This window comes from Schistocerca gregaria, chromosome 3 (genome assembly GCF_023897955.1).
Source record: "Schistocerca gregaria isolate iqSchGreg1 chromosome 3, iqSchGreg1.2, whole genome shotgun sequence".
Classification (NCBI taxonomy): Eukaryota; Metazoa; Arthropoda; class Insecta; order Orthoptera; family Acrididae; genus Schistocerca; species Schistocerca gregaria.
Window position 1 is genome coordinate 883649086 of NC_064922.1, and position 24392 is coordinate 883673477.

The 24392-nt window shown below is 44.7% G+C and overlaps 1 protein-coding gene across 1 annotated transcript in view; it reads right to left on the minus strand.

Moving 5' to 3' along the window:
• LOC126355051 (dorsal-ventral patterning protein Sog-like) overlaps window positions 1–24392 on the minus strand; it is a 445293-nt gene that overhangs the window by 54756 nt on the left and 366145 nt on the right. The window contains exons 3-6 of the mRNA XM_050005204.1: window positions 23229–23364; window positions 18592–18675; window positions 15522–15721; window positions 10574–10770 (exon numbers count right to left, since the gene is read on the minus strand). Coding sequence (XP_049861161.1) covers window positions 10574–10770; window positions 15522–15721; window positions 18592–18675; window positions 23229–23364 — 617 coding nt within the window. The remainder of the gene's footprint in view (window positions 1–10573; window positions 10771–15521; window positions 15722–18591; window positions 18676–23228; window positions 23365–24392) is intronic.

Sequence of the window (24392 nt, forward strand, 5' to 3'; positions counted from 1 at the left end):
TCTACTCCAGTCAATGAGATTCCCGGCCGAAGGCGTGTCTAGAGACTCGCCGGACAGAGATGAGATACCAGCCTGCCTGTTTCCCGCTGTACTACCAGACAACTAGGAACGATCGTCTAAGGTGCCATTCATTTTCATAGGACGATTCCTTTCCTCGTCAGCCCCGGCAAGCTTACTGCACAGCGGTACATGAGCGATATTCTACGTCCTGTTTTGTTGCCCTTCATAGCAAGCCATCCTGGGCTTACATTTCAAGAAGGTAATGTCCGCCTGTACAAGGCGAGAGTTTCTACTGCTTGTCTTTGTGTTGTCCGAAGCCTTCCTTGACTAACAAGGTCACCGGATCCCTCCCCAATCGAGAACGTTTGCAGCGTTATAAGGAGAGCCCTCCACACAACTCGGAATTTTGACCATCTAACGCACCACTTCGGCAGAATTTAGCACGATATCCCTCAGGAGGGCATCCAACAACTCTATCAGTCAGTACCAAGCCGAATAACTGCTTACATATGGGACAGAGGTGCAGCAACATGTTACTGGCTTACTCAGTTTGTGAACCTCATTCTCTTTAATAAATCATCTAATTTTTTGGAAGTTGCAATCACTTCTTTGTTTGTCCATGTACATCACATATATCTATTTCCTTTACATTCGCATAATTCCTTCTTTTCTCTTTTTTGAATGTATTACGTATTGTGTGTACTCGCCGTGTGAACTACGATCAGTGTGTGGCAGTCAACACATTAAGAGGGTCGACCTTTCTTTCGAGAGGTCGTCTTCATCTAAATATATGATCTGCAAATCTATATGAAGTGAATGGCAGAGCGTTCTTCCAACATTACTACACATTAGGATTTGTCTCTATTCCATTCACGTATGAAGCGCAGGAGGAATTGGAAAAATGTGTTGGAGAAAGCTGAAGGTGTTTCAGTGCTATAAGAGAGAGAGAGAACATCATACAAAATGGTTCAAGTGGCTGTGAGCACTATGAGACTTAACATCGGAGGTCATCAGTCCCATAGAACTTACGACTACTTAAACCTAATTAACCTACGGACATCACACACATTCATGCCCGAGGCAGTATTCGAACCTGCGACCGTAGCGGTCGCGCGGTTCCAGACTGTAGCGCCTAGATCCGCTCGGCTACACCGGCCGGCTGAACATCACACAAAAAGTTAAAATAATAAACTGTGCAATTATGTCCACGGTTACTTATGTAGAGCAAATTCCGCAGGCCCCCTAGGGTACTAGTAAATTGATATATATTTGAAAGTAGCAGTTCAGACTATAATGTAAAATTCTAAACACTTTGGTCTAAGTCTTGTCCACATACTTCAGGAAACCATCAAGTAGCTCTTTAAATTTGTGGAAAGGTTCCGAACGGCATAACCACCAAACTATTCAAAATACTATAACCAAAACGTGTAGATCCACGCACAAATGAAAAAGAAAATTACAAGTTAAAATGCAGGGCTACTGCAAATGATTAATTTGTTTTCGCAGCTGTATATTTTCCGAAGTATTACATGTACAAATATGACTGATGCGTGAATAAATCCGTAAACTCACCAAGTGTGCATTGTGCATTCTAAAACTGTTCTACGAGTGCCCCTCTGGTCACATGGCACATGTCCGAGTTGTAGCATAGTTCGTTCTGTGGCAACATCCCCTAGACGGTCACCACAGCAGTATTGATGGGTTCTAGCTGCACCAGTGTTCTTGGCAGTCGGGGTACGTAAACACGGTTCTTAATGTACCCCCCAAAGGAAAATGTCACAAGACGTTACGCCAGACGAATTAAGGGGGCCAAGGGAACAGACCCATGTCATTTTTTCCCAGTGGAGCGATGCGGAACTGTTACGGTTCTACTGCGTGTATTTGAGCTACATGAAAAACACTGTAAATGATAGAAGTCGTAAAAACTGTAGTCTAGAACAAGAGACAACATACATAAGACTGAGATAAAGTATCCCAACAACTGCAAAGCCAACTGGAGCAATGTGTGCAATCGAGTGCTTATGAAAAAGGTGTAAGTGATGTGGTACTCGATAATAATGTTATAAGCATGAACGATAACCTATATTGAGACAGTCTAAGTGATACAAACAAGTGTATAGAATGTAACTTTGTCGACACGCTACATCATCATTTCACTTGGACAAGATGTTTGGAGATATGGAAGGAACTAAAAAAAAGAGCAGCTTTTATCAAAATAATTGATGGCAGGAAAATCAATATCAACAACATAATCATCCCCGAGCAGGTTTTGTTTCCTGGCTATCTGGAAATGAAGTTCACTGCGTCGTAAATAAAATGGGGAACGAGTAGCTGCTGACTTTATCGTTTAGTAAGAAGAGTGTTTCAAAATGTATAGAAACGAAGAGCATAAAATAAACACGTTAAACGTCCTGCTTCAGAGGATAGGTTAATAACGAAACAAGTCTGAGGATATAAGGAAGATCAGTTCTAAAGTCGGGGACTGCTATTGAGGATAAAGTACGGAGGGGACAGAGAGCCCCGAAGCCGTTACGAAAGCTGTGAGGGTCTCAGACGAACCGTGTAAGAAGCAAAAATGAGCCCGACTGAAATGCAGTGAGCTGTATGTTGTTGCAGATGTTCGTTGGATTGGCCTTGTGGACGCCGCGCAGTGTGTGTTTCGAGGAAGTGCGTGTTTATTCACCGACAGTGTTAAGTTTCTGAGGCGTCCAAGTCCTTCTCAGCTGAAAAATGTGTAAAGCTTCTCCTCACACACAGCTACGTATGCCTCTTTTTCCGTCTGTATTAGTTCATGTGAAACGTGAAGATGTAATCATCAATTCTGATCAATAAAATATGATTAAAAAGTCGTCTGTGAGTGCAGTAATTAGCCTACTCTTAAACTTTGTAAGTAAGATTGCGTAGGGAACTGCCGTTTATCTTCAAGCGTCTGCCATTCCGGGATTTCTACGTGTAGTATCCCCCCGACTCTCTCCTATGGGTCAAACAAAGCTTTGACCACACTCACTGCCCTCCTTCCTAGACATTCACTAGTGCCTGATATCCTGTTTGATTGCATTTCCCCAGTATCCCACCAGAGAATCAAAGTCTGCAACCTGATGTATCTACGATTGAAAGTACCTGATGATTCCATCTAATATCTCCATAAATTGGTAGAACCAGGTATTTGTATGTGTTAACTGATTCCAGGCGTCACTCGTTGATATTGTAGCCACATGATGCTATGTTATTTGAATTTGTGAAATGCGATCAAATGATTCAAATGGCTCTGAGCACTATGGGACTTAACATCTGAGGTCATCAGTCCCCTAGAACTTAGAACTACTTAAACCTAACTAACCTAAGGACATCACACACATCCATGCCCGAGGCAGGATTTGAACCTGCGACCGTAGCAGTCACACGGTTCCGGACTGAAGCGCCTAGAAACGCTCTGCAACCGTGGCCGGCCGTCAAGTGCAGAACAAATATTAAACTTAAAGAACATAATAGAAATGGGGAAAATCAGAAACTTAAAATATGTAATTACTTTTGTGGATTAAAAAAACTATGATTCAACTGACAGAAATACACTGCTTGATATCTTAAAAGAATTAGGACTCGATACTAAAACAACTGAAATAATTAAAGCAACTTTGACAAATACAAAATCGAAAGCAAAATTTTGGGGAGAGCTCTCAAAATCTTTTGAAATGAAGTGAGGTGTCCGATAACGAGATGGTTTGTCACCTTTGCTTTCCAATTGTGTGTTAGAGGAGGTAGTTCGAGAATGCAGGAAGGCCATCGGTACTAAAGGGATTCAACTAGGAAGAAATCCGAACTATATCACTGTCGACTGTTTAGTCTTCGCAGATGAGATGGCACTGATTACAGATTCGCTAGATAATGCCCGAGAACAAATAAGAAAAATGCAAAAACAAGCACCCAAAGTACGACTACAAATATCCTTTGAAAAAACAAAGTTCATGACAAACATTTGTGACGTTCCTCAAAATATTGCATTTGACAACAATACAATATACAAAACAGATTCCTTTAAATACCTAGGAGAGTGGATTACATACAATGTAAAAGAAAAGACAGCTATAGAAACCAGAGTGCACCAAATGGAAAGAGTGTTTCATATGACCAAAAACGTTGATAACGAAAAATACTTGTCCTGGAACACGAAATTAAAAGACACTACCCAACAGTGACCAAACCTGAAGCTCAGTATGAGGCAGAAACACGTAAACTAACAAGAAATGGAGATCTTGAGAAAGTAGAGAAGTTCGAAATAAGAATTTTAAGGAAAATACTCGGAGCTAAAAGAAACGATAATGCTGAGAACAGTTTAAGACCAAACAGAGAGCTGTACCTGAAAACTGAAAAGCTAACTGAAGTAATGAGGAAGAGAAGACTACAGCTTTTTGGACATATATTCACAATTGATAACAACATACTGACCAAGCGGATATTCACATTACTCAGTAGCTACAAATACAAGCCCACAGCCGGCCGGTGTGGCCGAGCGGTTCTAGGCGCTTGTCTGGAACCGCGCGACCGCTACGATCGCAGGTTCGAATCCTGCCTCGGGCATGGATGTGTGTGATATCCTTAGTTAGGTTTAAGTAGTTCTAAGTTCTAGGGGACTCATGACCTCAGAAGTTCAGTCCCATAGTGCTCAGAGAGATATAAACCATTTGACTCCTCCTCTTGTTCGAAATAAAAATGTAGTTCTGTCGTGTTTATATGGTCATATTGTTTGTAATAAGTAATCAGCAAATTAAAATTACAAAAATCAGCTGATTACTCCTTGTGTGGACATGCCGAGGAGTAATCGATCCGCAATTCAGGAAGGAATATTAATTAGTGTCCCTGTAATCCATTCCGTCAGCTTGAAATATGATGCATCTCAAGTTGGGGGAATGAACAGCGAGCACGCTAATAAAAATATATTTCTGAAATTTGGGTGAATTCCTTCTCAGGCATTTCCGCAAGGAATAATTTGGTGATTTATTAATTTTAAGTTATTCATCAGGTATCGTAAAAAAACGTGACTGATGGCCTCAGAAGTTAAGTCCCATAGTGCTCAGAGCCATTTGAACCATTTGAACAAGCCCACATGGTTAACAGATACTGAAAAGCACATGGAAAACTCTGGAATTACAATAGACACAATAAGAAAACAACACATTTCAGAAAGGCAGTTCAAAAGGCAGAATTTCAGGAAAGAAAGAAACAACTAGACGAATGTGGACTCAAGAAGAAAGGGAACAACACTCAAAGGATGAAGGAAATTTGGAAACTAAGGAAATCTAATATAATGAAGAGTAGCCAAAGTTGATTCATCGTGCCCTCCAAATGGGTTATTGGAAAGAAGAAGAAGAAGAAGAAGAAGAAGAAGAATACTGAGGAGGTCGCACTGAGCGTGTACTCTGGATAACTATGTATCACAAGAAGACGAAAGTGTTTAGAAGTTTTTACGAAAGTGGATAGTCTTTTCTAGTTCTGGAACAAATTGTCATTTCTCCAAATATTACTAACTTTTATCTCAAGAATAGCGCAGAACTAGCCCATCGAAATGCGTCAGTTTAGCAGGGAACGCTTAAGGCCTTCAGCAAGATATCTGCACGTGCGTGTCGGAGGGGATGCTGGCATTCCTCAGCAGAAGGCGATGGCCCCGAGTACACAGTGCGCACGCCATACCAACAAACTGAGCTGGCCGGTTTGTTTGGACGGGCTGCTATTCGCCGCTCGCGATAACAGCTGGCTGCCAGTCCATCGACAAGAAAATACCGCGGGGTACACATACTCTACTTACACGTTAGCTCTGTCGCTCTCCTCAGCGTTCACAGACAACTGGGAACTGTAATCGTCTAAACATGAAATGAGATCGGTTCGACCTTTGGTGGAAATCAGTGATCTTTATAATGAGGTGACAAACTTACAGGATACCTCCTAATATCGTGTCAGACCTCCTTTTGCCTTCCGTAGTCCAACAACTCAACTTGGCATGCACTCAAGTCATTGAAAGTCCCTTGCAGAAATACTGACCCATGCTGCCGTCCATAATCGCGAAAGTGTTGCCGGTGTAGTATTTTGTGCACGAAATGGCGTCGTGATTATGTCCCATAAATGCTCGAAGGGATCCATATCGGGCAATCTGTGTGGTTAAATCATTCGCTCGAACTGTCCAGAATGTTCTTCAAACCAGTGGCAAACAACTATGACCCGGTGACGCGTCGCATTGGCGTCCACAAAATTGCGTGTAAACACGGGCCACACCATTATTGAGCAACCGCCAGCGTGCACAGTGCCCTGTTGATGATTTGGGTCCATGACTTGGTGGTGTCTGCGCCGCACACGAATGATAACATCAGCCCGTACCAACTAAAACTGTGACTCACCTGACCAACCACAGTTCCCCGGTCGTCTAGGGTTCAATCGATAGGGTCACGAGCCCAGGAGAGGCGCTGCAGGCGATGCCGAGCTGTTAGCAAAGGCACGGTCGTCTACTGCCCATTAGCGCTACATTTCGCCACACTGTCCCAGCGGATAAGTTTGTGATTTGTGCGGTTATTTCAAGCGCTGTTACTTCAGCACTGACAACTTTATGGAGACGCCGCTGCGCTCGGTCGTTAAGTGAAGGCCGTCGGCCATTCCACTGTCCGTATGAGAGGTAACGCCTGAAATTTGGGATTTCGGCATGCTCTTGACACTGTGGATCTCGGAATATTGAATTCCCTAACGGTTTCTAAAATGGAATGTCTCATGCTTCTAGCTCCAACTACCATCCGCTATCAAAGTCTGTTAATTCCCCTAATACTGCTATAATCACGTCATAAACCTCACGTGAATCACCAGACTACAAATACCAGATAAGTCCATGCGCTGCCCTTTTATACCTTTCGCCATCTCTGTGTGTGGATATCGTCATCCCATGACTTTTGCTATCATAGTGTATATATAAATTGACTGGACAATTTATAGTATTCGCCACCGATTGACCTATGTGAACAGTAAATCGGATTCGACTTTACAGACACCACCACATCTTGTCCAGGCAGCGACACATAAGATTCTCAGTCGTTAACGACGCTAAGTCGGTTGTCAGTTCAAATAAAATTAGAATGTGATCACGACAGCGAATTCTACAATATATAAGCTTCTGTTAAAGTAAATCACAGCTAAATCTGTTGTCTTGAGAATCTATGAGGGATAGTCATAAATTTTTAATTATCACCTCGAAATTATGAAGTTACGTAATCATGTTTTCGTTTGTTTGTAAGCAACTGTGGTAAAACGTCTGACTTGGTGTGTGTGTGTGTGTGTGTGTGTGTGTGTGTGTGTGTGTGTGTGTGTGTGTGTGTGTAATAATTACATTTTCTATTCGTGATCTCTCCACAAATTTCGCAAGAAAAGGCGAGGTAACACAGATTTCACGCGACGTCATTTCGACGTCAAATGCAATACTGACAATCGATGCGGCATGCGCCACATTCATTTTGGAAAATTTACCTGTTTTGTACTGTACCTTGGAGTATGCTGTTCAAAGGCAACGGCGTATTAAAAATTTATCAGAAACACGTCACCGTTATCATTTAATGTCTGTTGGTAAAGAATCACATGCTTAAGCCTTCAACAGATACTATGATATCCAAGACGAGGGACTAGAATCAGCCGACCGGAGTGGCCGAGAGGTTCTAGGCGCTTCAGTCTGTAACCATGCGACCACTACGGTCGCAGGTTCGAATGCTTCCTCGGGCATGGATGTGTTTGATGTCCTTAGTTAGGTTTAAGTAGTTGTAAGTTCTATGGGACTGATGACCTCCGATGTTACGTCCCATAGTGCTCAGAGCCATTTCAAATATTTTTTGACTAAAATCATACGTCCTACTCTAGCGTAACGGATAGCGTCTTGGTTTACAAAGTCAAAGAATGTCGATTCGTATACGTCTACAAGCTTTTTTGTTTCATCTTATCGTTGCTAACATACAAGCAGCCTATGTTCTGCAATATTCGATGTTATTTACATTTCAGTATGATTAGAAAACGAAGGATGAAATAAATTTCTGACTGTTTATTTCAGAATATGTGGTGATTCCCAGTGACTGGTTAGGCACGAACCTAAGAGGACAGCTTAAATTCCTGCGATTGAAAAGAGGAGCAATAACATTCATGATTTATTTCATGGTGGTTTGTGGGGGTATAATCGAGTATGTAGATGTTACAGAGGACAGCTTTACTTTAAGAAAACCCACGGCGATCGGACGATGTGCTGTCGTTTTGCTGGTGACTAGAGACTTCGTCTTCGGGGCAGGTCTCTCGCTCTCCGTCTCTTTTTCTAAAAGCCCTCCGGCAGGCAAGGAACGAGACAGCGTGCGTACGCTCAGCCAGACTGCCAAGGTCCGCTGCGCCGGCGTGGCACATTCTTCCGGCTAACGGTTCTGGTGTCAAAGTCACGGCACGGCATCCATTATTGCGCGCCGACAGCCATTACCGTAAGGCATTGGCTCCCTGTACGCATTTAGCGCTACGGGACAAGCGCAGCAGCTGCTTGGGGTCTTTTACAGGCAAATGAGGATCGCTTGTCATATGTGAAGACTAAATCCTTCAAAGAATGAAGTATGTGCCTTTCTGCCGATCTAAATCGGCACGGCAAAAGGTGTGTCATTGGATGGACGGCAGTGATAATGTACGCTCAGATATCTGAGAAAACAATGTGTTAAAAAATTGTTCGATATTTTGAGAGGTAACAATATGGAACAAAACAAGGAAAAAAGTGCAGAAAACTAGGGCTCTAAAAGACATACGTTAAGGGCTATGAGAAAACGTTCAACTTCGCTACTTTGAAGCATATCTCTTCTACTACAAGTTCTTTTTTGTTGAAACTTCCTGGCAGATTAAAACTGTGTGCCGGATCAAGACTCTAACTCGGGACCCCTGCCTTTGCGGTAGCGCACGTGCCCGCGAAAGGTAAAGGTCCCAATGGAGCAAAGGAGACATTCGGCGTACCACAAACAGACTGATCAATCGGCTAAGAGCTGCAGATTAAAATACTGACAGCCACTCCACCGTTGTATTTCTTCCCACTCTTCTTCCATGCGTTATACGATCTCGCTTCAAGGTTATGGATAATTCCGAATGACTCAACTGGAGGTTTACACTGGTGCACGTTGTGCACTGCATGCTTTGCGAGACAGTCTCCGTGCTCATCGTGTAGTTGCCTTGGTACACCGGTGTGCAGGGAAAGTTTACCAAAGCTCCACAAAATTGTAACTCAGACGCCTTCGTAACATAAACGTTGTTGTCCCTCACCTATTGCTGTTATGCTGAGAGCTGACAGTGCAAACGACGAGTTAAATATGATAGATATCGTGTTCAGTCGAAGCGGCCTGACTACCTTGAGATCTTTTCTGGTGGCCATTTTCTGTAGACTTTGACGTCTTCTGAGGGACAGTGCACAATGGTTCTGCTTTGAGATCAGGACCAAAAAAGGGACTATTCCTGTGGCTGATCACTTTCTCTGAATCAGTAAGTGTTTGAATTGCACCTGGCCACCTCAGTTGCCCAGTTGTAGTGAACATGTTTGTCAGATTAAACTACCATATATAGTTCCAGAGACTTTTTAAACTCTCAGACATGTATGATGTATATATGCAGACTGAAGTGATGAATGAAAATTTTGTACCAAGGTCGGGATCCGATCCCCAGTCTCTTGCTCACTAGTCAGATGCGCTAACTGCTACATGCCCTGGCATAGTGGATTTGCACAACCGCATAGACTACCGGAGCGTGGCTCCATTCTCAATCCACTTTGCCTGGATGGCGCAGGGTGAGTAGATCTGCGTAGTGAGCACTAGACCTGGCCTCGAATCTCGGCCTTGGTACAAAATTTCCATTCATTGCTTTAGTGTGGGTGATCATAAAATCAGTATAAATTTGAAAACTTAATAAACCACGGAATAAGGTAGATAGAGAGGTAAAAATTGACACACAAGCTTGGAATGACACGAGGTATTATTAGAAAAAAAAACGAAGTTCACAAAATGTCTGACAGATGGTGCTGGACAGCAAATCTACCGTGATGGGTGAGAGGTACGCCGATATGCAACAGAATCGCGACATCCCTAGCCTGGCTGATAAACACCTGCTGGAACGTACGATGTTTATGCAGGTGGCGCTCCACCCCATATTGCTAGACGCATGAAAGATCTCCTCGACTACAGCTATTGTTGAGGAATGATGGTCGACATATTGAGCATTTTCTGTAAAGAACATCATCTTTGCTTTGTCTTACTTTGTTATGCTAATTATTGCTATTCTGATCAGATGAAGCGCCATCTGTCGGACATTTTTTGAACGTCTGTATTTTTTTGGTTCTAATAAAACCCTATGTCATTCCAAGTATGTGTGTCAATTTGCACTTCTCTATCTACATTATTCCGTGATTTACTCAGTTTTCAAATGTATACTGACTTTTTGATCACCCAGTACATCAAACACGTTTGTATTAGGGAACAGCTGGACGTTGCACGAAGCAGAAGGTGTAGATGGTGTGTAGACATGGAAGCACCCACTCAGCACTTACCCAATTATCTGGCCCGCTACGGGCGGCAGCTGGCCTAGAAGAGACGGCGGCCACAGCAGCATGGCGTACAGCCGGCCCTCTCTGAGCAGGCGGCGGTAGTCGCGTGGCAGACGCCGCCACGCGCCGCACACCTTACCCGCCTCGCGCTGGTACCGGCCGCCCTCGCCCAGCTGCATCTCCACCAAGATGTCACCCTCCTGTAACACCACAACACCTCTCACACTACTCCAGCACTGGGCAACCAGAAAGTGTCTCAGTATGGCAGTCAAAGGTTGTGGCTTCTGTGTCAAAAATGTAGAAAGTCGCCTAACTTTAAAAGATTACTATTAAACACCAATATGCTGTTTCTTAACATATGTAATTCAGACGTCTTACAGTACTCTGAATGCGGTTCTGAGTAGACAAGACGGGTTGCTAACGCAGTTATTTAGATCTGAATATGATACAAAGTGTCTAAACATGTAATCTAATTCCGAATGTCCAACTGAGATAAATAAATGATAATTATCTGCAGTATACAGTTTCTGAGTCTCTCAAGACGATTATGTCGACTGTAGTGAATATATAATGTAGTTTGCCATGCGTATAAACTTAAGTTTCCAAACCATTTTAAAAAATCATGCACATGGACTACAGACCACATAACTAATTAAAACAACCTAACTTAGACTACTTAACTAAGTAACAGAACTTAGCTAACATAGCTACGTTACTAACCTTAATCAACATGACTAAGTAAATAACGTCCCTATGTAACCTGCCCCTATGTATCCTGCCCCTTTTCTGGAAAGTCAGTAGAAATTGGATGACTTCTGGCAGATACAGATTGTTGCTGCCCTTTGCCAACGTTGGCTACTGTAAATGCAATGCTCATTCAATTGTGCTGACTTTGCTATGAGAAAGAGGCGATTTGTTTCCCCTGCAGTACTTGTTTTCCCCACACCTTTTCACCTCCTCATCCACTTAAAAACTAGGCAGCAGTCGCTTGATTAAGCTCGCAGTATCCCCTGCAAAAGCGTCGAGCTATATCGTGCATATAGTAACTAATACAGCTAAGAAACAAACACAACTAAGGCAGCAAACACAACTAAGGCAGCAAACACAACTAAGGCAGCAAACACAACTAAGGCAGCAAACACAACTAAGGCAGCAAACACAACTAAGGCAGCAAACACAACTAAGGCAGCAAACACAACTAAGGCAGCAAACACAACTAAGGCAGCAAACACAACTAAGGCAGCAAACACAACTAAGGCAGCAAACACAACTAAGGCAGCAAACACAACTAAGGCAGCAAACACAACTAAGGCAGCAAACACAACTAAGGCAGCAAACACAACTAAGGCAGCAAACACAACTAAGGCAGCAAACACAACTAATGTGACTAACGTAACTAATGCAAAGGACATAAGTAATGCAATAGAGATAAAGAATGCGATGGAGATAACTAACATAGTTCACCAATCAATTCTCGACTCAAAACAAAATCAACCTACTCTCGACTCAAAACAAAATCAACCTACTCTCGACTCAAAACAAAATCAACCTACTCTCGACTCAAAACAAAATCAACCTACTCTCGACTCAAAACAAAATCAACCTACTCTCGACTCAAAACAAAATCAACCTACTCTCGACTCAAAACAAAATCAACCTACTCTCGACTCAAAACAAAATCAACCTACTCTCGACTCAAAACAAAATCAACCTACTCTCGACTCAAAACAAAATCAACCTACTCTCGACTCAAAACAAAATCAACCTACTCTCGACTCAAAACATAACCTACTCTCGACTCAAAACATAACCTACTCTCGACTCAAAACATATAACCCACTCTCGACCAAAACATATAACCCACTCTCGACCAAAACATATAACCTACTCTCAACCAAAACAATCAACAAAGTCCCCAGTAAAATAACCAACCAATTCTAGCCCACAATAACCAACTACACCTCAACGAAAATAACCAACCAGCTCTCACCTAAAGTAACGATACAAATATTTTTGGAAGGTGGTGCTTCAAAACTGTAATATGGTTAATGACTGACATAGTTATATACTTCGTTAGCTGCTGTATAAACTGTATTGGTTTCTGGTACTAGTTTTCATATAGACCATCTTCTGGAGATCAATGTGCCACTGTCGTTATCTTACTTGGTCACTTCTGCCATGGTCACGGCTGCTGTGACGTCGGTGTAGGTTATTGAGCTCGCTGTAAGTGAAGTTACACAGTAAATATTCAACATAATAGCCCACAGACAAGGGTGATACGCTTTTCACCAATGCAGTTACAAAATTTTCGCAACAGTTACCATGTGGGCGGATGAGAACTTGGACAGCTTAGTGATGAATGCAGAATGTTGTGTTTGTAACATTAAACCAACATTAACGTCTCAACAATGACCATATGGCATTAATTTCATAAACTATAATAAGTGTATCTGTGGTAGTACAAATGTGTCCTGTTATCGAAAGTGTGTTAGTGGCATATGCTCATTATATGTTTGCCTGGCAAATGCTCTTTGTATGTTTGTCTGTTTAAGTCAGGCAGGTATGTGTAATACACCAGAAAACTAGACGATAAAGAGACTTTTTGTTGAGTAAGTGTGGCCAAGCGGTTCTTGGTGGTTCATTCTGGAACTGCGCGACCGCTACTGTCGCATGTTCGAATCCTGCCTCGGGCATGGATGTGTGTGATGTCCTTAGGTTAGTTAGGTTTAAGTAGTTCTAGGTTCTAGGGGACTGATGGCGTCAGATCATAAGTCCCATAGTGCTCGGGCGCCATTTGAACCATTTTTTGTTGTTGAGTAAGTCCATACTCATATTGTGCAGTTCCTTGTGAGTTTTTAAAAATTTAGCAATCTGGTATTGACATCATGATCTATTTTGTGTCAGGTGGCAGAAGATGGTCCACATCGTCATAGACATATCAGCACATTTCAATAAAGTTTAAACAGGAATTGAATGTATACTGAAACACGTCCTTGATAACAAGGCAACCTACATAACCAACTCACTCACGAAAGCAGTATAACTAGGTCAACTAGAGAAGCTCACTCAAACAGTGTAGCTAACTCAAACAGTGTAACTCACTCTAAAGTATTCAACTCAACTAAGGCAGATCCGTCAACTAACGTAGATAACTCAACTTATGTCAAGTAATTCCCTAGACAAGACAGGAACGTTCAGTAAGGTAATGTACTGTTGCACTGAGCTAGAAGTGGTTGCATGTAGCTAGAAGAGCACAAGAAAAACATGACAGTAGAATTCCGTCCTTCAGATTCCACACATCACAAGTCAACTTTTAACATAAATGTTTTCTAACCTATTGAGTACAGATCTATCTAATACACTAGTGGCCGTTAAAATTGCTACAACAAGAATAAATGCACATGATAAACGGGTATTCATTGGACAAATATATTATACTAGAACTGAGATGTGATTACTTTTTCACCCAATTTGGGTGCATAGATCCTGAGAAATCAGTACCCAGAACAACCACCCCTGGCCATAATAATGTCTCGGATGGCGTGTACAGGTACAGCTGCCCATGTAGCTTCAACACGATATCACAGTTCATCAAGAGTAGTGATGGCGTATTGTGACGAGCCAGTTGCTCGGCCACCACTGACCAGACGTTTCCAATTGGTGTGACATCTGGGAAATGTGCTGGCCAGGGCAGCAGTCGAACATTTTCTGTATCCAGAGAGGCCCGTACAGGACCTGCAACATGCGGTCGTGCATTATCCCGCTGAAATGTAGGGTTTCGCAGGGATCAAATGAAGGGTAGAGCCACGGGTCGTAACACATTGAAATGTAACGTCCACTGTTCAAAGTGCCGTCAATGCGAACCAGAGGTGACCTAGACGTGTAGCCAATGGCACCCCATACCGTCACGCCGGGTGATACGCCAGTATGGCGATGACGAATACACGCTTCCAATGTGGCTTCACCGCGATGTTGGCAAACATGGATGCGACCGTCATGATGCTGTAAACAGAACCTGGATTCATGCGAAAAAATGACGTTTTGCCATTCCTGCACCCAGATTGGTCGTTGAGTACACCATCGCAGGCGCTCCGGTCTGTCATGCAGCGTCAAGGGTAACCGCAGCCCTGGTCTCCGAGCTGATAGTCCATGCTGCTGCAAACGTCGCCGAACTGTTCGTGCAGATGGTTGTTGTCTTGCAAACGTCCCCATCTGTTGACTCAGGGATCGAGACGTGGCTGCACGATCCGCTACAGCCATGCGGATAAGATGCCTGTCATCTCGACTGCTGGTGATACGGGGCCGTTGGGATCCAGCTCAGCGTTCCGTATTTCCCTCCTGAACCCACCGATACCATATTTTGCTAACAGTCATTGGATCTCGACCAACGCTAGCAGCAATGTCGCGATACGATAAACCGCAATCGTGATAGGGTACAATCCGACCTTTATCAATGTCGGAAACGTGATGGTGCGCATTTCTCGTCCTTACACGAGGCATCACAACAACGTTTCACCAGGCAACGCCGGTCAACTGCTGTTTGTGTATGAGAAATCGGTTGGAAACATTCCTCATGTCAGCACGTTGTAGGTGTCGCCACCGCTTGTGTGAATGCTCTGAAAAGCTAATCATTTGTTATGAGAGCATCTTCTTCCCGTCGGTTAAATTTCGCGTATGTAGCACGTCATCATCGTGGTGTAGCAGTATTAATGGCCAGTAGTGTAGTTAAATCTAGAAGAAGCAGCATTGGGCGAATCCGTAGGACATCCGCAATTGTACAAGGCTTTGCCAGTAGGGGGTACAGTGAGGGGTGGTACTTGTCCCGAATACCACATATTAACTCCAAACAGCTGCCCCAGCCGGCAGAGGTTCCACTGGAGCAGATTAATCTTTCAACCGAAACCCCGACCCTGCCGCAGTTGAGGACAGGAGAGCCGCTGGCCGTGCTTACCTCGCTGCGGAACTGCACGGCCCTGGGCCGGGGCGCTGCGTCCGCCACGTAGAAGGAGAAGTAGAGGCTGCGGCGCGACAGCTGGAAGCGGCCCGTGGCGGCCGCCGGCGGCAGCGCGTCCAGGCTGGAGGGCGGCGCGCGCTCGGGGTCTTCCCGGAACAGCGACTCGGCCACGCGCGACGTCAGCACCGCCGCCATGTCTGCCGGCACGGGAGAGCGGCCGCTGGAGCCTCAGACAGCGAAGTCACGTGACCAGTTGGTGCCGCACACTGACGGCGGGGGGAGTTCTACACCGTGGACCAACTGACACTTACCCAACTCTGCGGAAGCGTTTAGAACGAAACGGACATTCAAGAATGAAACTTTCATTCCCTGCAGATCTGATGTCCATTATCGCCATCGTATGGGGTGTGGCACCCACAGGCAAGAACACACTATTGTACTCTGAAACACCAAACTCCTGTATAAGACCACTGTCTGGCGCAGTTGTTAGGTCGGTTTCTGCTGCTACAATGGCAGGTTATCGAGATTTTAGTTAGTTGGAACGTGGTCTTACTCGTTTAGTCGGCGCACGAGTAATGGTACACAGCACCTCCGAGGTAGCGATGAAGTGGGGATTTTCCCGTACTGTCATCAGTGATTATCAGGAATCCGGTAAAACATAGCTGTGGCCGGAAGAACATCCTGCAAGAACGGGACCAACGGCGACTGAAGAGAATCGTTCAACATGACAAGTGCAACCCTTACGCAAATTACTGCAGATTTCAATGCTGACCCATCAACAAGTGTCAGCATGGGAACCATTCAACGCAACATCATCCATATGGGCTTTCGGAGCCGAAGGCCCATTCGTGTAGCCTTGATGACTGCACAACACAAAGCTTTACGCATCGCCTGGGCCCGTCAACACCGAAACTGGACTGTTGGTGATTGGAAACGTGTTGGCTGGTCGGACAAGGCTCGTTTCAAATGTGTACTGGTATGGAGACGACCTCACGAATTCATGGACCCTGCTGCAGGGGACCGTTCAAGCTGGTGGAGGTTCTCTAATGACGTGGGGCGTGTGCAGTTGGAGTGATACGGGACCCCTGATACGCCTAGATGCGACTACGACAGGGATACGTACGTAAGCATCCTGTTTGATCACCAGCATCCATTCGTGTCCATTGTGCATTCCGACGGACTTGGAAAATTCCAGCAGGAGAATGCGACACCCCACATGTCCAGAATTGCTACAGAGTGCTTCCAGGAACACTCTTCTGAGGTTAAACACTTCCGCTGGCCACCAAACTCTCCAGTCATTATTGACCATATGTGAGATGCCTTGTACTGTGTTGTTCAGAAGAGATCTCCACCCCCTCGTACTCTTACGGACAGTCCTGCAAGATTCATGGTGTCAATTCCCTCTAGTACTACTTCAGACATTAGTCGAGTCCATGAAATGTGTTTTTGCACTTAAGAGTGCTCGCGGGGGCCCTGTAAGACATTAGACAGGTGTACCAGTTTCGTTGGCTCTTCAGTGTATTTGTTGTGACTTGGAAGCAGTCAGCACCCAAATGTAACATTGAGGAGTTTCTTACCACACCTGAACACATTCTGAGTCAGTTCATGGAGATTCACGCCTGGGGCTGATATGACAGTACATCTCTTCCATCGCGTCCTAGACATGCTATATACGTGTTAAATGAGGAGACCGGGTACGCCAGTCAAGAACTCATAACTCCCTCAAGGCGTTTGTGCAGTGTGGGGTCTAGTGTTATTATGCCGGGAGATGCAGTTTCGTAATGTAGTCATGAAGGGCACGATAACAGGGTTTACCTCTGCATTGTGTATTGTGCGTATTGAACTGAGGACATACAAACGACGAAGAGGCTTCGTCCCGCCATAGCCCTCAGTGGTTCACAACCCCATAACAGGCCATAGCAGACCACCCTCCACACTGCCGCCCCACACCGATCCCAGGGTGGACCCCACTGGGAACGTCTCATACCAGACGGGTGTAACCCCAAATGTTTGCGTGTTACAGTAATTAAGGTGTACGCATAGGTGGAACAGTGTTTGTCAGCAATTGCCAACATAGTGTAACTGAGGCGGAATAAGGGGAACCAGACGCCATTCGCCGAGGTAGATGAGAAATTGTCTTAAAAACCATCAAACCATCCGCAAGGTGGCCGGCACACCGGACCTCGGCCGGCCAGGGACCGGCACGCCTTCCCGCTCGGGAAGCAGCGCGTTAGACCGCGCGGCTAGCCGGGCGGGCGGGTTTACCATTCTTGCCACATACTGCAAAGCACTCGGTCTCCCTTCGACAGTTACCGAATGAGTCCTATTTTCATATCCAATAGCTCCCCATTCCACGACTCCAGGAGCGAGATTGATTGGAACTCGAAAGTCGGTCCTTTCAGTGACCTTTCAGCAGTGCATCTGTAGACACGATGGTGTCAATCTGACCGTCACAGACAGAAGCGACACTTACTACTGAAAACCACAGAATTCCATTGAAAGTCGCAGTTAACTAAAGCTTGCACTACGCAAGTCTCTCTTGTCTGTGGTATGCTCACAGTGGTGAAAGTCACATGGTAACTAGAAATCTCAACCCAGCTTTCAGTAACCTGTTCCTTGATGCAGTGTTATCCTGAGCCCACCTCATTGAACTACAGCGATCTTTCGGTATATGCTCCCGTGTACCTCATGCCAATACTTCGTCCTTTCTCAAAGTCTGAAAAATGGCGATAAGCTGTACGTGCACGCCCTTCGGGAATGCTGTGATGCAATATCCACCTAGAAAGTTCCAGTAATGTTCAACACATCCAGTAGCCGTTATGTACTCACAGCATTCTTCATCAGTAAAGCGGATTTTTTTGTACTGAAAATAAGCTTACAAGCAGATGAAGTTTCAGTAAACATATCCCTCAGACATGGAAATACTGGAGAATCAGTCGGTAGCGTTCACTCAGGATGTTCATGGTGTAGCACTTTCCATTTCCGTCAGTGTGTCTCCCCAATGAAACATACAGCTCGTCTTCCAGTAACAATGAAACCAGCATGTGTCGCGGGCAGGGCTACTCACGTTTCCTGCGCTCGTCGTCTGCTCCAGCTCCAGTGTGGGTCTGCACCTCCTTCACAGTGGGCTCCGTCGGCAGCACATCAGGGCCTGAAAAACGGCGAGGAGAGGACAGGGGTAAGTCGTACAGTGTGCGAGTGCATCCTCAAAATGTGACAGAAGCAGCAAGGCTTCGCAAATTGGTGGGAGGTGGAGGATAGCTCCACACAAAGAAAGGATGGAAGGCCTGACAAAACTCAGCACAAACTTTAACCATAATGAATGTTAGATACTGCACCCACGCATTATTTCCTTATTATTCTTATTTATCGTTGCCCAAGTTCTAATTGTACCACTTTTCAAATGTCCGTCAATACACCTGTGTTTTTCTGTAGTAATGTAGGGTAATTTCCAAGAATGATTGCCTATCGAAGTTGGAGCTCTCCAAGCGATACATATCGAAGTTGCGATAGTAAATCGATTATGGAGGTCTCATGGCGCGCGTAATGATAAACTACTTGTGATCGTTATTTGTATCAGTTTTGCTTTGTTTCTTCAGTTTCAGTAAACTACGTTCCGGCCATAATTCTTTGTGACATTTTCCCTTCATAGCGAGTGTAATGAGTGGTGCTTCTCAAGTTTCGTCTGCGGATTGCCTCACATTGAGAACTCTCATCCCATGCATAAATAGTGTAGACAAATGTTTGACTTTATCCCGGAAACATGGGATTCTGCCCGACGAACTCACGAGAGACTATATTGACTGTGGTGCTGTCAAGTCTGTGAAACTGCGTAAGAAGAGTGCGGACACAGAGATTTCATTGAGGGCTTTGTGGAAAGTGAACCAGCATCAGGAAAAATACGTGTTTCGAGTCCTCTAAATTATCGATTTCGACGAGCATAATTCTTGTGTCGTGCTGGATTCGTGATTACACTCTGCAAGCCACAGCATCAGAAACTGGTCTATCGGCGAATACCGTCTGTGATCGGATTTTGCCGAGAAGTGTGCTACGTCATAGTGACAAACGACAGTGTACCAATTGGTGGAGCGCATAAAATAATGGAAGTAGACGAGTCTCACATTGTTAGGCGAAAGAATCAGAGAGGGCGGCCTACTAAAACTGAAGTAGATTATATTTGGGGTTTTGGTGGCATAGAAAGGGAATCACGCTAGTGTTTCGTTGTCAGGGTATTGTCGCGAGACAAGGTGACACTAGTGGGTCTTATAAAGCATTTCATACTGCCAGAAACAAAAGTCATCACTGACGAGTTTCAGTCATAACAGAGTAAAAAAATCTCAAGGGTTCGAGCACGAATTTGTGAACCACTCTGACGAGTTCGTCTCTTCAGATGACGCCAGTGTCCATACACAGAACATAGAACTCCTGTGGAAGTCTGTCAAGTCAACCATGAAAAGAGAAGGACGTCCAGGACAGAGGGACGAACTCTATTTATTCCAGTACCTATACTTTCAGAACTTGGGTCTCCAGGGGAAAGTCGACGCATGCGACACTCTGCCGATATTCCTACGCGGTATTGGCACCCCGGGTATGGCAAAAAAGGACTTGTCCCTGCAGCATATACATCGAGCGGACTCTTACAAGACGATAACACCGACGGCGACTAAGGTAAGTCGTCTCCTTTCAATTTACAAGTGCTTCTCTAACGCTTTTCTTTTGTCGTTCTCTAGTGACAACTTGAAACATACCCGTAACGCGCGCCGCGAGACCTCCATAATCGATTTACTATCGTAACTTCGATATGTATGGTTTGGAGCGCTCCAACTTCGATAGGCAATCAATATTGGAAATTACCTAATGTAGAGTGGGCCATACGCACGGAAACGAAAGATAAAGAGAAATTCGAAGTTAAATAATGTGAGATGGGAAAGAGAGGAAACCTGAGAGTGTATGTTGCCAACATGGCACCCCGTTTGGAAGCCGCCATCTGTGATTCAACCGGTAATTTTCAAATGGAAAGAGCGTTATGTTAAGTACAAGACAGAGAATACCATGAGAAAAATAATGCCGCCTTTTGTTTGAGTATAGCTATACACACTCTCGATTTATGACTGACGTTTCTTCCCTACAGGTGACGCGAAAGCCGATGGCGTCAACACAGGCCGAATGCATTGACATTGTCCTGGTATGAGAAGAGAGGAACACCCTTGTTATCGATGAGGATTTCAAAGAACGCCACCGGAGCAAGCCAGCCATTACCTACTGTAACATCTCAATAAATTCCGTGAACCTGGCTCTGTCGCAGGCAAATCTGCAGGTGGACAATCTAAAACTGCTTTGGATAAAGCAACGTCAAACGCTGTTGTGGCACCGTTCAGTAAGAATCCAGAGCACAGTAATCGCTGCATCTCCCAGGATACTGCAGTTAACCGTATGTCAATAATGAGAATGTTGCCCTCACGTAACGACAAATAACTCGAGACTGAACAGCGCTATGCTCAAGTCGAAGACAGCATTTTATTTTTCCTCGTTAAATTCTCTGTCTGTCTGATCTGTCAAACGATCTTCTTTTTTCTTGAAAATAATGAGTTGCATCCAAGATTGCGGCTTTCAAAGTGACCACCATACATAGCCTCACAGATCTTTAGTCTCTCTCAAGCCGGCCGCGATGGTCTCGCGGTTGTAGGCGATCAGTCCGGAACCGCGCGACATCTACGGTCGCAGGTTCGAATCCTGCCTCGGGCATGGATGTGTGTAATGTCCTTAGGTTAGTTAGGTTTAATTAGTTCTAAGTTCTAGGCGACTGATGACCGCAGATGTTAAGTCGCATAGTGCTCAGAGCCATTTGAACCATTTTTTAGTCTCTCCCGTATCACACTAATTGACTTTGTCGACCTCTTTTTGTTATAGAGAGGTAGATCCACATCTATAGACCACCGTGTACACCTCCGTTGTCGACAGGAACTACGTGAGGTGGAAACTGAGCCGTTTGTCATAAAATGCTGTATGCTTCAAATATTGACAGGTTGGTTGTATCGATGTGCTGAGTTGTTAAGGTGAAGTAGTAAGCAACTGTTACTTTGTTGGATATACACAAAAATCCAATCAGGTTTCGTTCCTGCGGTATTTCTGATGATATATTCGGCTTTCTTTTCTATGATTTCAAGCCGTGTTCAGTCCAAAGGAAAAAAGGAAAGATCTTCATGGAGTGTTCCTTGCTGCGCGCACCGTGAAGGGAAAACGTCGTTTTCGATATAATGCTCTTTCAGATATAGCTTTACGTACCCAGTCGAGAGATCAACGTCAAGTGCGAAAATTTCTGGCGGATTGAACCTGTGTGCTAGACCGGGACTCGAACCAGAGTTATCCAAGCTTAACTCCCACCCCTCCTCGCAGCTTGACTTCCTGCGATACATTCCGCAAGTACCAGGTTCAAGTCCTAGTATGGCACAATCCATCAGAAAGTTGCAGATCAGTGCAAACTTCGCTGGAGAGTGAAAATTTATACTGAGAACATCAAGTATTTTTGGGACAACGTTTGAGCCATGGGAATATATTGAAGATGAGAGGATAAAATGTTCATTGTTCTCAGCAGTGACTGCTGAGCTCTGTTTTGTCGCGTCACAGTAAAGGGAGTATTGTGCACGCTTCATTCAGTTGCTTCTTCCGTTTTTTCTGTCGTCCACGATGAACATCTCTGAATGAGATATCGCCAGCCTGTTGTATCGACTGGGTACGCAGAATTACACTTAACAATACTTCGTTTGTAGTGATAAACGAAACGACGTTTTCCAATGATATTTGGCGTCACAAGAAACGCCACATAAGAGCTTTACGTTATAGCTGATAAAACAGCACCAGAGACACCTTCAGAAATGCGAAAGAAAAGCCACTTGACGATCCCTAGTAGAGAGACGCACATTTTGGGACACTAAAGGTCTAATTAAATCTAAAAAAGTACTTGTGTTGAGAGAATTAGTTTGATATCTAAATCAGCTAAAGGTTCAAATGGCTCTGAGCACTATGGGACTAAACATCTGAGGTCATCAGTCCCCTAGAACTTAGAACTACTTAAACCTATCTAACCTAAGGACATCACACACGTCCATGCCCGAGGCAGGATTCGAACCTGCGACCGTAACAGTCGCGCGGTTCCGGACTGACGCGCCTAGAACCGCGCGGCCACCACGGCCGGCTAAATAAGCTAAAGCTTTTAATTATTTATGTACAAGACCTTATGGCTATTTAAAATTTAAGCTTCTAACCATAATACATACGTGTGTCTGTATCCCCACCTATACAAGTAATTACAAACAGATAACACAACGAGTATTCAGCATGGTGGTACAGCGAACTTCCTCAGTTGAAAGTCACGCAATGGGAAGTAGTAGGTGGTACTTCCTGTCAGTGCTAGAGTGCTGCCTTCATCGTCAACCAAGAGTGTTGTCATGAAGAACTGGCACATTTCGCACAAAGATCAAGGTAAATGTCTATGAACCCCGTACAGGTAAAACAATTAGATGCTAGTACCATAATACAAACCTGGACCTAGCATCGAGCCTTATGGTAGCTCAAATTTCCTGGAGTCACATTATACTCTCAGTTGGACAGGATGGTAGGAGACGCAGTGAACAGTACTGAGAGCAGGACATTAGAAGCTACTGACAGGATGGGCGGAGAGCGAAGACAGTGGCCGGTACTCACTGAAGGCGTCGTCGCCGGGGCAGACCTTGCAGCAGCGGCCGGGCTGCAGCACGGGGTGGTCGCAGCTGGGCGCCGGGCACTCCGTCTTCACGTTGCGGCACTGCGCACGCGCCACCACGCGCCGCTTCTTCTTCACCTGCAGGGACAGAACACAGCGCGCAGTCAGCAGCTGTACCTAGTGGTTGCTGCGCGAGGGCGTCGCATTGCACTCGGTGGGTCACCAGTGTCTTACCCTGCTGAAGTGTAATCAGGAAGGAGAGCAAATTAGCACACCGTGTAAATCATCGTCTACATACCCAAATGACCAGCACTGTTCACGTGTTATAAGAACGTTAATATAAAGTTTCAACAATCACATCGAAAAGATAGTTACGTAATTAATTTTTTATTTGTAAACGTCTACCTGCTTAGAAGTAAAAAAAATTAATTACGTAACTATTTTTTCAAGGTAATTAAAATACACTCATGCTCATAAAATAAGGATAATTGAAGAATATGGTGCCACACAACGTGGCACTACACAAAACTGGCGCCAATAGCATAGGCACATAGGAAAAACACACGACACAGATCTGTACGTACACGGTATTGGTGATAAGCTGGGAAACCCGTCCCGAAACACATTTGCTACAAAACGTCACTGTTTCCTGCGCATGTGCCCCGACATTAGTATGGGATATGATCACCATGCACACGTACACAGGCCGCACAACGGATTAGAATACTCTGCATCAGGTGGTCGAGCAGCTGCTGTGGTATGGCTTCCCATTCTTACACCAATGCCTGTCGGAGCTTCTGAAGTGTCCTAGCGGTTTTAAGACGTGCAGCGATATGTCGACCGAGAGCATCGCATACGTGCTCGATGGGGTTTATGTATGGAGAACAGGCAGGCCACTCCATTCGTCTGATATCTTCTGATTCAAGGTACTCCTCCATGATGGCAGCTCAGTGGGGCCGTGCGTTATCATCCACCAGGAGGAAGGTGGGACAAACTGCACCCCTGAAAAGGCGGACATACTGGCGCAAAATGACGTCCCGATGCACCTGATCTGTTACAGTTCCTCTGTCGAAGACATGCAGGGATGTACGTGCAGCAAACATAATCCTACCTCAAACCATCAAACCACGACCTCCATAATAGTCCCTTTCAAGGTCATTACGGGG